We start from the raw sequence: 17299 nt of genomic DNA, 5'->3' as shown, positions 1-17299 counted from the left end.
GTCTAATATCACACCCTCCGGTGTCTATAATCACACCCTCTAGTGTCTATAATCACACCCTCCAGTGTCTATAATCACACCCTCCGGTGTCTATAATCACACCCCCCGGTGTCTATAATCACACCCTCCGGTGTCTAATATCACACCCTCCAGTGTCTACACCCTCCAGTGTCTATAATCACACCCTCCGGTGTCTATAATCACACCCTCCGGTGTCTAATATCACACCCTCCAGTGTCTACACCCTCCAGTGTCTATAATCACACCCTCCGGTGTCTATAATCACACCCTCCAGTGTCTATAATCACACCCTCCGATATCTAATATCACACCCTCTGGTGTCTATAATCACACCCTCCGGTGTCTATAATCACACCCTCCGGTGTCTATAATCACACCCTCCGGTGTCTATAATCACACCCTCCGGTGTCTAATATCACACCCTCCAGTGTCTACACCCTCCAGTGTCTATAATCACACCCTCCGGTGTCTAATATCACACCCTCCGGTGTCTATAATCACACCCTCCGGTGTCTATAATCACACCCTCCGGTATCTAATATCACACCCTCTGGTGTCTATAATCACACCCTCCGGTGTCTATAATCACACCCTCCGGTGTCTATAATCACACCCTCTAGTGTCTATAATCACACCCTCCAGTGTCTATAATCACACCCTGTCCACCCTGTCACACATTAAAAATGCTTATACTTAAATTTCTGTCTTGATTCTGGTGTTGATTTGGTGGTTGATGCTGGAATGCTGTTATTCATGTGAGAAGTCTGTGGTTGTGTGCAGTGCTCATGTCACAGGAGGACATTGAAATTGCTATCACAGTGCAATGGTTTTTTTTTTTTTTTTATTAACAACAAAATCAAAACAACGTCCATTTTTGAGGACCTGCTTTATCATACAGTGCCAAAAATCTTTGCCTACTTCAGATACTATTCATTTTTCTAAAAATACAAACCACATAAACAAAATGTAAGTTATACACCATGTACAATACACAGGTGGAGTTCTATTTGCACAACCAACTTACCAATAGTATGTGGTTTAGGACAATGAGTTTAATGAGTGATATACATATATATATATATATAATATGTGTTGTAAAATGGTGAAATGTTTTATATACCCTTAGGATAGGATGTGGAAAAAGACAATAATTGTATGTTTAAATGGTAATTGTTACTGTAATGAGAAAATGTATTCTAAAGGTATTTCATTCCTTCCTTAATGTGTTTATGGCGAGAATAACAATGCTTTCCTTTTGTGTGAACCGCGCATGCGCAATGCCTTACCGACAGTTTAAAACTATGGCGCCGACGCAGTGTTTATCACTAACAGAGCAGTGGATAAGGGAAAGGTTAAAGCTTCAACACCAGTGTTTAGGTGAGTTAATTACAGAAGACCTCCTCTAAATCCTGAATACGTCTTTTTAACGTTTTAAAAGGCCATTCTATTACTTTCTATACTTATTTTATTAACTCACTCGAAGGTTTGTTTATCATGTTAGCTTAGCATGTGATGCTAATTCTCTGTTTAATCAGTTAAACAGCTATCTTTTTTTTAATCCTTCAAACTTAGCGGATGTTCGATCACTGCGTTTGCCAGGAACATACGAAACAGGGAAAATAGGTCATTTGGGAATTTCTCTCAAGAACTTTGTTCACTTGAAAAGTCTGGATCTTTCTCATAATGCCCTGGTTTCTGTGGAGGTGAGTAATTGTTGGTATATTCAAGTCAAGTCAAGAAGCTTTTATTGTCATTTCAGCCATATATATCTGTTACAGTACACAAAGTTTCTCCAGGATCATAAAACATGAGCTACATAAAACAAAGACAGAGATAAGGACTTAGTAAGTTAGTCCTATATACATAAAGTGTATCTGTGCAACCTGGTGCAAGCAGTGTGACATAAGACAGGAATGACAGCGCAGGACACAAAAGACAAGACAGGAATGACAGCGCAGGACACAAAAGACAAGACAGGAATGACAGCGCAAGACACAAAAGACAAGACAGGAATGACAGCGCAGGACACAAAAGACAAGACAGGAATGACAGCGCAGGACACAAAAGACAAGACAGGAATGACAGCGCAAGACACAAAAGACAAGACAGGAATGACAGTGCAGGACACAAAAGACAAGACAGGAATGACAGCGCAGGACACAAAAGACAAGACAGGAATGACAGCGCAGGACACAAAAGACAAGACAGGAATGACAGCGCAGGACACAAAAGACAAGACAAGAATGACAGCGCAGGACACAAAAGACAAGACAAGAATGACAGTGCAGGACACAAAAGACAAGACAGGAATGACAGTGCAGGACACAAAAGACAAGACAAGAATGACAGTGCAGGACACAAAAGACAAGACAGGAATGACAGCGCAGGACACAAAAGACAAGACAAGAATGACAGTGCAGGACACAAAAGACAAGACAAGAATGACGGCGCAGGACACAAAAGACAAGACAAGAATGACGGCGCAGGACACGAGAGACCAGACAGAAAGACAGCGCAGGACACGAGAGACCAGAAAGACAGACGGCGCAGGACGCAAAAGACAAGAAAGACAGACGGCGCAGGAAGCAAAAGACAAGAAAGACAGACGGCGCAGGACGCAAAAGACAAGAAAGACAGACGGCGCAGGACGCAAAAGACAAGAAAGACAGACGGCGCAGGACGCAAAAGACAAGAAAGACAGACGGCGCAGGACGCAAAAGACAAGAAAGAAAGAAAGAAAAAGACAGTAAACAGAAATACATGCAAACAGTTTGATATGATGGTTGATGTTGTTTTCCAGGGCATCCTGCATCTAAGGTTGCTCGAGAACTTGAATCTGTATTACAACAGAATCTCCTCTCTTCAGGACGTCCTGTCTTTAGGCAGCCTTCAAAATCTCAAGGAACTGGATCTGAGGTTAAACCCTGTTGTGAAAAAACATCCCTATTACCGCCTGAACTTAGTCCAGGCAATCTCTAAGCTTCGGAAACTTGGTACGTATTTGTTTTCTCGGTACACTAGACGTTAGGGTTGGTGTTGTGTGTGTGTGTGTGTGTGTGTGTGTGTGTGTGTATGTGTGTGTACAGTATGTACATTTTACAGTTTATTTGTTGTTCTGATCTTTCCAGATGACTGTGTTGTGAGGGACAGAGAGAGAAAAGCGGCTCTCATGCACTTCTCTGCAGAGTCGGGAGTTGAGTCCAGTGAAAGGTCTCCACTTTCAAAAATGGAGATAAGTAATAGGTGATTTGTCTTTATATTTTCTATTACCAGGCGTGTAGAGATTGACTGATCAAAATAAAACATTCGCAAAGGTTCAGAACAGTGTGTATTGGACAGAGGTGTTCAGATGAGTTGTTTAGATAAAGTATATAGTTGTGGCCAGTGTGTCTCGATGCTTATATCCTTTTATATACATGTTTTGTACGTGTTCTATATCATATTGTTGTATCGTCTCAGAAACGGATAATCATCCTTAATTCCAATGCCAAATTATTCTACGCTACAAAGTCCTAGAAATGATGGCATTATTGTCCTGTGATGCATTATTGTCCTTTTTTTTCCACAGAAGCAGCGATCCTAGAATCGCTTCGGTGAACAAGATGATGATGATGATGTCAAAGCTCATGCTCCGAGAAGGCAACGAGGAAACGGTGCTGAATCGCAACTTCGATGGGAAAAACAGAACGCTGACACAAGATGATCACGTCAAAGAGTCCAGCAAAGCAGATTCTGCTCATTTACAAGGTAGCCGTAGTCATCGCCGTGTAAATACGTCGCAGAAAACGCTAACTTTGCTAACAACAGAAAAGATCTAATAGTAAGCTGTTGTCACACATTGCTCGTTCATTGTTCGTTCTTGGTTTTGCCTCTTGTTCACGTTGTCTGGCATATTTAAAGGGACAAATATTTCATATTAAATATTATTTTGATGTGGTACAGTCTTCCCAGAAACAGGCAAGACTCGTTATAATTGTGTGATAATTAAATGTCTTTTTTAATAATTTAATAGTCATTAAAGTAATAATTGTTCATTCCGCCATTCAGGAATTTCAACCCCAACTTAAAAAATATCATAAAACTGGTGAGTGTAGAGGGGGGGCACGGTGGCTTAGTGGTTAGCACGTTCGCCTCACACCTCCAGGGTTGGGGGTTCGATTCCCGCTTCCGCCTTGTGTGTGTGGAGTTTGCATGTTCTCCCCGTGCCTCGGGGGTTTCCTCCGGGTACTCCGGTTTCCTCCCCCGGTCCAAAGACATGCATGGTAGGTTGATTGGCATCTCTGGAAAAATTGTCCGTAGTGTGTGATTGCGTGAGTGAATGAGAGTGTGTGTGTGTGTGTGCCCTGCGATGGGATGGCACTCCGTCCAGGGTGTATCCTGCCTTGATGCCCGATGACGCCTGAGATAGGCACAGGCTCCCTGTGACCCGAGGTAGTTCGGATAAGCGGTAGAAAATGAGTGAGAGTGAGTGAGTGGTGAGTGTAGTTCATGCTCTATTTTTTAAAAGTCTGTTTGTCCACAAGAGGGCGCCATTTCTCTTCCTCTGTCAGAACTTAAATCTTTGGCGTCTAAAATACTGTCCAGATGATACATTAACACTTTCTTCCTCATAGTTTGTGTCCATAACATTGAAACAAAAGTGTACCACGTCGTACAGTGTCTTAACTATAAGTGAATGTCGACTGATACTTTTGCAACCAACAGAGACGCACCACCCTGTCGGACACTGTCCCAGGAAAGACGCTCCAAGAGTCACCTTCGTTGAACCGTCTGTAAAGAGATGCACTTCTTGTAACCTCACACCCATCAGAACACAGGCAGAAAGTTATTTCACACCACACCCCAGCAGCAAAATCGCTTCCACGCAAGGTATTTATTTTTTGGGATTGTTTGTGTTCATTTGTCTATTAATAAAAATTTGAAGTGTCCTAGAAACTCGATTCATTCCTTGCAACATAACCTTAATCTGAACCTCGCAAAGGAAAAAAAACAAAATGCTCATCTACCCTTGTAGGTGATTCGTTTATATATTTAAAATCATTATATCAAAGATCTTGTCGCATGGGAGACATTTTCTAAAGCGTTACCAGACCCACATCATGCACAGTATTAATGTTGGGGATTTACTTTATCTTAATCTGTTAAAGGAGCTGATCATGAGGGCTGTTTGTTGAAAGATTTCTCGGAGAGGAAACTTCACCCACCGAGACTGAATACGGAACACCGAAGCTCTTATGACGGAGAACCGAAAGGACGTTCACGTGCACCCGAGAGAGCCAGAAAATCCTGTAAGGTAAAAGAGTAATCGTTAACCAAGCGTATATATTTTAGAAGATCTTGGGTTTAAGCACGTCTTCGGCACAAACTATAAAATAACCCGTAACGCTCTCGTGTTCAGGGGGCGTACAGGAAGCCGATGGAGCTGCTTCTCAGTTTGGTGGATGAGTACTGGTCAGGCGAGATGAAGGATCACAGCACTAAGCACTTTTTCAGTGAGTGAAAATCCTCCATTTGTATTTTTCTGTCATTGACAGTGTGACTTACACTCACACGTGATGGCTGTGCTTTATTTAAAATTGTAGGATACACCGCTCATTATTTTTTGATAAAGGAACCTGATAAGACTTCTAACTCATAGTATTTGGGGTTCAGTGATTTGACATGCAGATTCATTAAATCATCACCAGATGCATGCTGGTGGTGATGTAATAATCAGATCTGTACACCACAGCACATGGAGCTGTTAGGCAAGATAACGATGCACCTACCCGTTGTTTGTGTGCTTTGTTCTGTTTGCCCCTTGTGTTTTAGTGCACGCTGTGCGGATCCTCTGTATGATGGAGCAAGAGGTCTCTAACGGCGAAAGCGTGATGGCTGCACAGAGGGAGAAGATCCACACACTGAGCGACCAGCTAGACTTAAGGACGAGAGAACAGAAGAGGCTTACGGAGCAGCTGAAGCAGGCACACGGCAACATCGTAAGTCTGCGCCGGTGGTTCGGTTCGTTTTCACACAAACGAATCAGTCAAAATGGTTCATAGTGAAGTTGATTCAGAATCATTTACGTTTACGGCATTAAACATACATCCTTATCCGTATAGGGTTCTAATTGAGTATTTTAGCTTTGTGTCATGTTCAAGGAGCGATGCGTTATAGCGATGCTGTATAGATGATATGTCATGTCTGTGTGTGTGTGTTTTTATTTTTTTTTTTAACAGGAGCATCTTCATCAGGAGTTGAGGAACGTTTTAGAGGAGAATGTTTCTCTGCAGAAACAGCTGATCAGATTAGAGCAGCAGATCCTCTCTGATAAAATGAGGGACACTTAACCAAACACAACACTGAAGTGATTTCTAACACTGTGCTACTCAGAACACACTTCTCTTGTATAGAACAGAACAAGAACGGCAGAAACAACAATTCTAAATTTCCTAAAACATGTACTAGATAACTGTAGAACATCAAGGATTTATTTTAGAAGTTCAGCTTAACCCGATCAGATCGGTCTATTTATTTATTTATTTATTTATTTTAAAATATTCTCAGGTCAGGAATCAGTGTTTTATTAACAGCTCATTGAAGCATTGCTATAAAATTTGCTGAGGTGTGCAAATGTAATGAGAGGGGGAAAAAAATATCGAAGCCAAAACACAAGGCCGAGTCTTTCTTTCTTTTTATTTTCTTCTCTTTTTTTTATTTCTTTTTTATTCAGAACAAGCTACAACACACGGACAAGTTAAAGGTCTGTCGAACGTTATCTTTTCTTATCTATCGTTATCACACAACATGCAGCAGGTCACATAGAAAAATAGTTATACGAAAAATAAGACGACGTTTCGTTCCTCGGAAAACTGAGGGTTTACAGAATTTGGAGTTCGAAGCACACAAAACAGCAACCTTTTGTTAAAACACAACAACGATATTTCAAACTTGCTCTTTTGATAGAAATACGAGTCACTTTCCAAGCAGGAATGAACAGAAACAGTGTGACACTAGAGAATGGAAAAATAGATGTTCTTTAGAAGAATATGTCTGTCTATACTCGCTTTCTTCTTCCTTCCAAGAAACATGTTGCACGTTTTTTGGCCCTGAATCCCAGCCCGACATTTTCAAAGCAGACAACATTAAAATACCACAGATGCCTGCATCAGCAGCACAAATGTTTCATTATTTGCATTGGAAAGTATATACTGCTAGTTTATTTATAGATTTTTTTTTTTTTTTAAATATATATTCTTTTTCGGTATAAATATTTCTGGTTTCTGTATGAAGTTTGAACTCCGTCCCTGTATGTAACAACGCAACATTAAAAGAGAATCGTATCACCTTTTAGACCTTTAGGTTAGTTTGTGTTATTTGGCTAAAATGCAAACACTGTAAACATTGTTTATTAGACTGGAAAAATTGCATGGATTAAAAGGTGCAGTGATGGGACGTGTCTCTCGCTCTGAAACCACGAGATTCTTTAATCTGGTTTAATTTCATTTGGGAAATGTAATTATTATTACGAGTAATAACCAGACATTTTTTTTATATTACTCAAGATGTTACTTAAATTTCTTCCTGACTCTCGGTTAGGCTTCGGGATGAGACGATAATCATAAGATGATCTATCGTGTTATTTCAAATTGTTAGCTCACATTTATGAGGAAGCTGCATGACTTGGTAACGTGTTTGGGCCAAATCTGTAATCCCAGGATAAAGTTGGATGATTACGATATATAACGGATCACTTGTAAAGACGTTAAAACGTAACATCGGCGCACGTCTGATCTGATCAGTAAGCTGTGGCCGTCGTGCATAGTAGTATAGATAGTAAATTGTGCTAACACGGCGTTATCATTAACCAACCATCTGATCCACGCTTGACTTCCTCAGTGCGATGGGTGTCAACGAAGAAAACAGCGTATCAGCCAGTGTATCATATTATGCCATCAAGCGTTAGCATAAAAACACGATCATAAACACTATTATATAACATTTTCGATCCTATATAATGGAAAGAAACATTAACCGTTACATTATACAAATATATAAAACGTAGCTAACCGACGGTGACGAGCGGCGAGAACGAGCCGTCGAATTCGGGGACTAATTAAGAACTTCCGCACAAATTCACATCTAATATCAGTAGACGTCAGCTCAGGGATTCTGAATAGGACACACTAGGCTTATAGCGAAAAATACAAATGAAACACAAACCTGTACAAGTGGAATCTGATCGCAAGCAAAGATGCACCATAAAACACGTGAGTATAAAGGGCAGTATTTAACCTGAAAGAATTAAAAAAACAAACTGTTTTATAGCAAAGAGATGCCCAATTAAAAAAAAAAACCAAAACAAAGAAAATACTATTAATAATTCATACCTACAGAATGAGGTCTGATCAAAAAGTCCTGATTTTAGAAAAGTACTGATTTTAAGGCTGTGTACATTTTAAAGAGTATTTGCTGTACAGTTCTTGGTGTGAATGAAGACGTCCACGGTTTCCCTTTTATTCTCATTGTTAATCATTAAAATATTGATCTGATTTGTATGTTTCCACACACCATGTGTCATTGGCTTTAATAAGATCAGTATGTTTTCTGATCTAGCTAAAATCCTGTGTAGCTAAAATCCATTAAAAAGTTTCTAACAATTCTGGGATAAAGCCATAAGGACAAGCTTAAAGGCTTAACAGACCTACATTTATTTCTGTCTTATGGTTTGTTCCTGGAAGAACTTCCATACAGAGCAGTTCGCTGCCTCCTTTGTGCTGTCTGTAACGAACGGTTTGATTAGACCTCGTACATGCTAATGTAGACGTTTGGTCAAACGTTTTTCTTGTCGAACTTTACGTCATCGTTCACGACTCCTTAGGATATCTGTGTTCTCCGTTCTTTCCTGCCCTTTTGAAATTTACTTCTGAAAGCGTATGATGATAATCTCTGTTCTTGTCAAGGAATGTACCAGCCGGCCGCGTCTCTTGTCTGTCGATGTAAACGTTGTTCCAGTTCTCCAACATCGCGGGAAACAAATCTCTTTCACAGAAAAAAAATTATGCAGATATAAACAAACAGAAATAGCAAATATTATCCTGTTGTGCTTTTTTTTTTTATTTTATTTTTCCCCTCTTTCCTCCTTTCTCTCTCTCCCCACCTGCCATGTGTGTTCATGGAACAGGGGGGTTGTTTACATGGGTTTTTATTATGGTTTGCCCTGGACTTTCTTCTCGTAAGACCCTGCATGTTTGTAGCCAGAGACGTAGCCGGATTTGTCGACCATGTCGACGCGGCCCGCTTTGCCTTTCCCACGGCCTGTCTCGTCAAAACGCTCCTTATGAGAACCGGTGAACTTGGTTGTGTCGGTCAGACGGGATACGGTGGGGGATGCCACAGCTCTCTGAGCAGCCAGAGGAAAAAAAATCCCATTAATGATCATATCACATAATTATTTGTGAAAATATTTTATGCTTGCTTCCTGTGTTCTTTCTGTACCTTGCTAAAGTCATAACTAATGTTCCTACAAAGTTAATTATACTTTAATTAATTAATCCTTTAAAGCAGCTTCTTTCCTTCTAGTGATATTAGAGGTTTCTAGATCTAGTGAGGTTTTTGACCTTAAAAAACTGTTCTTAATAATTCTAACTTAAAGCTGTCTGTTTAGTAAATCTGTTCCGTTGTGTATCTGTGATTACCGTAACTCCAGATATAACTGGCGACTTCCCTTCGATCATCTTGAAGACCTCCTCCGCTGCTTCCTCGCCGGTTTTATCTTTGAAGCGCTTAATGGCTAATTCAGAAAGAGCCTCCTTGAACTGGTTGTACGTGATGGTGCGGGCTGATTTGTTCCTACCAAATGATGTGGGGAAAAATAGAGCAACAAAATTTACTGCCTAACTGACACACACATATATTTTAGCTGTTACTTCTTTGTACTGATTTGCTAGCATTTTTGTACTGTTTAAGAGCGTCCTTTCTTTCTCAAAATCTAAACATCTGTCAGGCTTTTGATTTTTTCCAATTCCACATAGCATTTAGAGCTGTGTTGTTAAATGACAAGCGAAGAGGTCACACCTCCTTTTCTGAGACTGACACACAGAGGCCACGCCTCCTTTTCTGAGACTGACACACAGAGGCTACACCTCCTTTTCTGAGACTGACACACATAGAGGCCACGCCTCCTTCACTGAGACTGCCACACAGAGGCCATGCCTCCTTCACTGATTTACACACAGAGGCCACACCTCCTTCACTGAAACTGACACACAGAGGCCACGCTTCATTCACTGATTGACACACAGAGGCCACACCTCCTTCACTGATTGACACACAGAGGCCACACCTTCATCACTGATTGACACACAAAGGCCACGCCTCCTTCACCGAGACTGACACACAGAGGCCCCACCTCCTTCACTGAGACACACACAGAGGCCACGCCTCCTTCAGTGAGACTGACACACAGAGGCCACGCCTCCTTCAGTGAGACTGACACACAGAGGCCACACCTCCTTCAGTGAGACTGACACACACAGAGGCCACACCTCCTTCATTGAGACTGACACACACAGAGGCCACACCTCCTTCACTGAGACTGACACACACACAGAGGCCACGCCTCCTTCAGTGAGACTGACACACACAGAGGCCACGCCTCCTTCAGTGAGACTGACACACACAGAGGCCACGCCTCCTTCATTGAGACTGATACACACAGAGGCCACGCCTCCTTCACTGAGACTGACACACACAGAGGCCACACCTCCTTCACTGAGACTGACACACACACAGAGGCCACACCTCCTTCATTGAGACTGACACACACAGAGGCCACACCTCCTTCAGTGAGACTGACACACACAGAGGCCACACCTCCTTCAGTGAGACTGACACACACAGAGGCCACACCTCCTTCAGTGAGACTGACACACACAGAGGCCACACCTCCTTCATTGAGACTGACACACACAGAGGCCACACCTCCTTCAGTGAGACTGACACACACAGAGGCCACACCTCCTTCAGTGAGACTGACACACACAGGCCACACCTCCTTCAGTGAGACTGACACACACAGAGGCCACACCTCCTTCAGTGAGACTGACACACACAGAGGCCACACCTCCTTCATTGAGACTGACACACACAGGCCACACCTCCTTCATTGAGACTGACACACACAGAGGCCACACCTCCTTCACTGAGACTGACACACACAGAGGCCACACCTCCTTCAGTGAGACTGACACACACAGAGGCCACACCTCCTTCAGTGAGACTGACACACACAGAGGCCACACCTCCTTCAGTGAGACTGACACACACAGAGGCCACACCTCCTTCAGTGAGACTGACACACACAGAGGCCACACCTCCTTCAGTGAGACTGACACACACAGAGGCCACATCTCCTTCAGTGAGACTGACACACACACAGGCCACACCTCCTTCATTGAGACTGACACACACAGAGGCCACACCTCCTTCAGTGAGACTGACACACACAGAGGCCACACCTCCTTCAGTGAGACTGACACACACACACAGAGGCCACACCTCCTTCAGTGAGACTGACACACACAGAGGCCACACCTCCTTCAGTGAGACTGACACACACAGAGGCCACACCTCCTTCACTGAGACTGACACACACACAGAGGCCACACCTCCTTCAGTGAGACTGACACACACAGAGGCCACACCTCCTTCACTGAGACTGACACACACAGAGGCCACACCTCCTTCACTGAGACTGACACACACACAGGCCACACCTCCTTCATTGAGACTGACACAGAGGCCACACCTCCTTCAGTGAGACTGACACACACAGAGGCCACACCTCCTTCACTGAGACTGACACACACAGAGGCCACGCCTCCTTCAGTGAGACTGACACACACAGAGGCTCCACCTCCTTCAGTGAGACTGACACACACAGAGGCCACACCTCCTTCAGTGAGACTGACACACACAGAGGCCACACCTCCTTCACTGAGACTGACACACACAGGCCACACCTCCTTCATTGAGACTGACACACACAGAGGCCACACCTCCTTCACTGAGACTGACACACACAGAGGCCACACCTCCTTCAGTGAGACTGACACACACAGAGGCCACGCCTCCTTCACTGAGACTGACACACACAGAGGCCACACCTCCTTCAGTGAGACTGACACACACAGAGGCCACACCTCCTTCACTGAGACTGACACACACAGGCCACACCTCCTTCATTGAGACTGACACACACAGAGGCCACACCTCCTTCACTGAGACTGACACACACAGAGGCCACACCTCCTTCAGTGAGACTGACACACACAGAGGCCACACCTCCTTCAGTGAGACTGACACACACAGAGGCCACACCTCCTTCAGTGAGACTGACACACACAGAGGCCACACCTCCTTCAGTGAGACTGACACACACAGAGGCCACACCTCCTTCAGTGAGACTGACACACACAGGCCACACCTCCTTCAGTGAGACTGACACACACACAGAGGCCACACCTCCTTCAGTGAGACTGACACACACACAGAGGCCACACCTCCTTCAGTGAGACTGACACACACAGAGGCCACACCTCCTTCAGTGAGACTGACACACACAGAGGCCACACCTCCTTCACTGAGACTGACACACACACAGAGGCCACACCTCCTTCAGTGAGACTGACACACACAGAGGCCACACCTCCTTCACTGAGACTGACACACACAGAGGCCACACCTCCTTCACTGAGACTGACACACACACAGGCCACACCTCCTTCATTGAGACTGACACAGAGGCCACACCTCCTTCAGTGAGACTGACACACACAGAGGCCACACCTCCTTCACTGAGACTGACACACACAGAGGCCACGCCTCCTTCAGTGAGACTGACACACACAGAGGCTCCACCTCCTTCAGTGAGACTGACACACACAGAGGCCACACCTCCTTCAGTGAGACTGACACACACAGAGGCCACACCTCCTTCACTGAGACTGACACACACAGGCCACACCTCCTTCATTGAGACTGACACACACAGAGGCCACACCTCCTTCACTGAGACTGACACACACAGAGGCCACACCTCCTTCAGTGAGACTGACACACACAGAGGCCACGCCTCCTTCACTGAGACTGACACACACAGAGGCCACACCTCCTTCAGTGAGACTGACACACACAGAGGCCACACCTCCTTCACTGAGACTGACACACACAGGCCACACCTCCTTCATTGAGACTGACACACACAGAGGCCACACCTCCTTCACTGAGACTGACACACACAGAGGCCACACCTCCTTCAGTGAGACTGACACACACAGAGGCCACACCTCCTTCAGTGAGACTGACACACACAGAGGCCACACCTCCTTCAGTGAGACTGACACACACAGAGGCCACACCTCCTTCAGTGAGACTGACACACACAGAGGCCACACCTCCTTCACTGAGACTGACACACACAGAGGCCACACCTCCTTCAGTGAGACTGACACACACAGAGGCCACACCTCCTTCAGTGAGACTGACACACACACACAGAGGCCACACCTCCTTCAGTGAGACTGACACACACACACAGAGGCTCCACCTCCTTCAGTGAGACTGACACACACAGAGGCCACACCTCCTTCAGTGAGACTGACACACACAGAGGCCACACCTCCTTCACTGAGACTGACACACACAGAGGCCACACCTCCTTCAGTGAGACTGACACACACAGAGGCCACACCTCCTTCACTGAGACTGACACACACACAGGCCACACCTCCTTCACTGAGACTGACACACACAGGCCACACCTCCTTCACTGAGACTGACACACACACAGGCCACACCTCCTTCACTGAGACTGACACACACAGAGGCCACACCTCCTTCACTGAGACTGACACACACACAGGCCACACCTCCTTCACTGAGACTGACACACACAGAGGCCACACCTCCTTCACTGAGACTGACACACACAGAGGCCACACCTCCTTCACTGAGACTGACACACACACAGGCCACACCTCCTTCACTGAGACTGACACACACAGAGGCCACACCTCCTTCACTGAGACTGACACACACACAGGCCACACCTCCTTCACTGAGACTGACACACACAGAGGCCACACCTCCTTCACTGAGACTGACACACACAGAGGCCACACCTCCTTCACTGAGACTGACACACACACAGGCCACACCTCCTTCACTGAGACTGACACACACAGAGGCCACACCTCCTTCACTGAGACTGACACACACAGAGGCCACACCTCCTTCACTGAGACTGACACACACACAGGCCACACCTCCTTCACTGAGACTGACACACACAGAGGCCACACCTCCTTCACTGAGACTGACACACACAGAGGCCACACCTCCTTCACTGAGACTGACACACACACAGGCCACACCTCCTTCACTGAGACTGACACACACAGGCCACACAGAGGAAGTTTCAGTAACCCACTTCTCTGTTTCCAAGGAGATTAGAACATACAATAAACACAAGCATGTGTGATAATACACTGAGTCTTAGAACTTCCCTGTTCCACACTGCTGGATCAGAACCCTCTATAGTTTGTGTAAACAGATCAAATCTTAAATGCTGTACTCTTGCTGAAACTGCTGAAAAGCTCACCGTCTTTATTAGCATTTAGACATGCCTGATTTCCTTCCTCAGACTCGTTTGTTTCCTAAACATCAGCATTAAAAACGTAGTAACACGCATACAAACATCCACTGCTGTGGTGATCAATCACCTAAACAAATGTCTACAAAGCCTCGTGTCTCCCGGAGTAACCCAGGTGTCATAGCAACACGCTCGTGTAAACACGCCCCCTTTTTGGTTTATTATTAATGGGTGGTTTTGTTTGGGCGATCCTTCAGTGCTCCATTCCTCTCTGCCTGCTGCATGCTGCCTAATGTCAGATTGGAAACGCAGCTACTCACAGCAGACTGGATGTGAGGGAGGGAGAGAGAGAGAGGGAGAGAGAGAGAGAGAGAGAGGAAAAGAGAGCGCGAGAGAGGAAAAAGGAGAGAGAGAGAAAGAGAGAGTGAGCGAGAGAAAGGGGGGGTGGAAAAGAGGAAGGAAGAGAGAGAGAGGAAGAAAGAGGGAGAGGAAAAGAGAGAGAGGGAGAGGAAAAGAGAGAGAGCGTGAGTGAGAGAGAGAGGAAGGGAGGCTCATATAGATGTAAACAGAAATTATTCTCTCAAACTCTATAAAGCGAATAATTTATCGAATTATTCCGCTAATTCTCCCTGTCATACATTAAGTATTAACGGTATGTGCATGAACATTTCTATATTTTTAAGTACAGCTTAAAATAATGCACACCCCGACAACACCAAGATATCTCAATATTCATGGTGTTTGCAAAGCAACATTATGTAAAAGTAGAAGAATGTTTATTCTCAAGGTTCACTCAGGATGAAAAAACTCCCATGAGGCCACATTCTGGTGCACGAAACAGAAAGAGAAATCTCTTATTTAAACAGACGATAAATCCTCTCCAGACAAAAAAAAAAAGCGCTACGACATCGGCTTCGTGCGAGGTTTTTTTACAGGATATAAGCATGTTCTGATTACGTGTTTGCATCCTGTCCACCGATTCGTGGTTTTTGGAATTTTCTAGCAGTCGTCCCGTGATGGATTTGAATCCAAAAGAACATCCAGAACATTTTTGTTAAGCTGAATTTGCCACTAAATTGGCTTCCCGTGAACACGTTATATATTTCCGAGCTTGCTGGACCTTGACGGATTCTACTACGTGTTTTTCTTGGCAAAAAACGAACGTGTGATTACAGAAAACGAAAAACAAAGCATGCTTACTTGGATGAAGATCATAATTGTCGCTTAGGTTTTTCGATATATGCTGGTAAACTGGCTCTAAGAAATTCTATGATATCCCACACACAATGTTGTACATGTTTAAATGTACATATTTTAATTCTTTTCATAGTCAGTAATCCCAAAGTCTGTTGGAAAGAACTGTCCTATTTCAGGGACAACGTGTCAGGACACGCCTGGTTTAACAAGCCGTCTCGTGTGAGATGTCACCCTTACTTGACTTTTGAGAAGACGATGTCTACGTCCGTGAGGGTGATGAATTTGTTGTCTATGACGCCGCAGTCCTTGCACAATTTGGACCAGTTCTTGCCGTGCATGTCTTTCCCGGTGGCGCGGGTGTCTCCGTGGATGGCGAAGCGTCTAAAAGCCTCTTCTAGTGGCGTGAGCTCTACCGGGGTCCTGGAGCCGGCTGCTCCTTCGCTGGTCCCATTAGACTCTGTGGAGAGACGCTTGGCTCGCTCTCGGGAGTGCTCGCTGGGAACACGTAGAGGTGTGCTGTTTGGTGTGGGGTGCTTAGCGCTCTGGACTTTAAACTCTTCCATGGTGCTGAAAGGAAAGAGGAAATTTTGAATTTTTTTTTTTTCGTTAACATTTATTTAGAAACTTTTTCAAAGCAGTAACAAAAAGTTTGATACAGTTTCAGTTATAACTTTTCCCCCCGTTATAGCCCTTTCCGCCAAAGTAATTAACCATACATTACATAAAGGTTAACACAATAATTATACTAATAATAATATAAATAAATAACTAAAATTAAAAATAAACAAAGGGGGGCACGGTGGCTTAGTGGTTAGCACGTTCGCCTCACACCTCCAGGGTCGGGGTTCGATTCCCGCCTCCACCTTGTGTGTGTGGAGTTTGCATGTTCTCCCCGTGCCTCGGGGGTTTCCTCCGGGTACTCCGGTTTCCTCCCCCGGTCCAAAGACATGCATGGTAGGTTGATTGGCATCTCTGGAAAATTGTCCCTAGTGTGTGATTGCGTGAGTGAATGAGTGTGTGTGTGTGTGCCCTGCGATGGGTTGGCACTCCGTCCAGGGTGTATCCTGCCTTGATGCCCGATGACGCCTGAGATAGGCACAGGCTCCCCGTGACCCGAGGTAGTTCGGATAAGCGGTAGATGAATGAATGAATGAAAAATAAACAAACAAATAAACACTAAACAATATACACAAATACATAGCCAATAATAAAAGTTTAGGGGAAATTAAAGTCTTCATTGTCACATATTCAAGCACCGTGAAGGCCTGGAGTCAGAGCACGGGGTCTGTGATGATATGGTACCAAAAAGCAGGGTTAAGGGTCTAAATCATGAGCTTAACTGTGGCAGTTCCCTGGTGTTTTTGTTTTAATTAACAACCTGCTGATCAGTAAACCAGAGTCGGAGCCACAGCTGCCCTAGCCATCATTGTGATAGCGATCATGAAACAG

General features: G+C 44.7%; 2 protein-coding genes across 4 annotated transcripts in view; one reads left to right on the top strand and one right to left on the bottom strand.

The window, feature by feature from the left end:
* Positions 1-1193: 1193 nt before the first annotated feature.
* cep72 (centrosomal protein 72) lies at positions 1194-7168 on the top strand. Of its 2 annotated transcripts, none has more exons than XM_060861619.1 (10): positions 1194-1398; positions 1594-1724; positions 2822-3014; positions 3150-3264; positions 3593-3768; positions 4726-4890; positions 5169-5314; positions 5420-5513; positions 5833-5999; positions 6240-7168. In XM_060861619.1, exons 1-10 carry the CDS (start codon positions 1203-1205, stop codon positions 6348-6350), a joined length of 1494 nt encoding a protein of 497 aa, XP_060717602.1. In that variant the 5' UTR covers positions 1194-1202; the 3' UTR covers positions 6351-7168. The 2 variants fall into 2 exon arrangements, with proteins under 2 accessions (XP_060717602.1, XP_060717601.1); XM_060861618.1 differs by having other exon boundaries at positions 3590-3768.
* Positions 7169-8625: 1457 nt separating this feature from the next.
* Positions 8626-17299, bottom strand: part of LOC132840170 (tubulin polymerization-promoting protein) — a 21412-nt gene continuing 12738 nt past the window's right edge. For both annotated transcript variants that reach the window (XM_060861621.1, XM_060861620.1), the window contains exons 3-5: positions 16088-16417; positions 9699-9852; positions 8626-9403 (exon numbers count right to left, since the gene is read on the bottom strand). In XM_060861621.1, coding sequence (XP_060717604.1) covers positions 9209-9403; positions 9699-9852; positions 16088-16413 — 675 coding nt within the window. In that variant the 5' untranslated portion in view covers positions 16414-16417 and the 3' untranslated portion in view covers positions 8626-9208. The remainder of the gene's footprint in view (positions 9404-9698; positions 9853-16087; positions 16418-17299) is intronic.

This window comes from Tachysurus vachellii, chromosome 25 (genome assembly GCF_030014155.1).
Source record: "Tachysurus vachellii isolate PV-2020 chromosome 25, HZAU_Pvac_v1, whole genome shotgun sequence".
NCBI lineage: Eukaryota > Metazoa > Chordata > Actinopteri > Siluriformes > Bagridae > Tachysurus > Tachysurus vachellii.
This window is presented reverse-complemented; position numbering and strand designations above follow the sequence as displayed.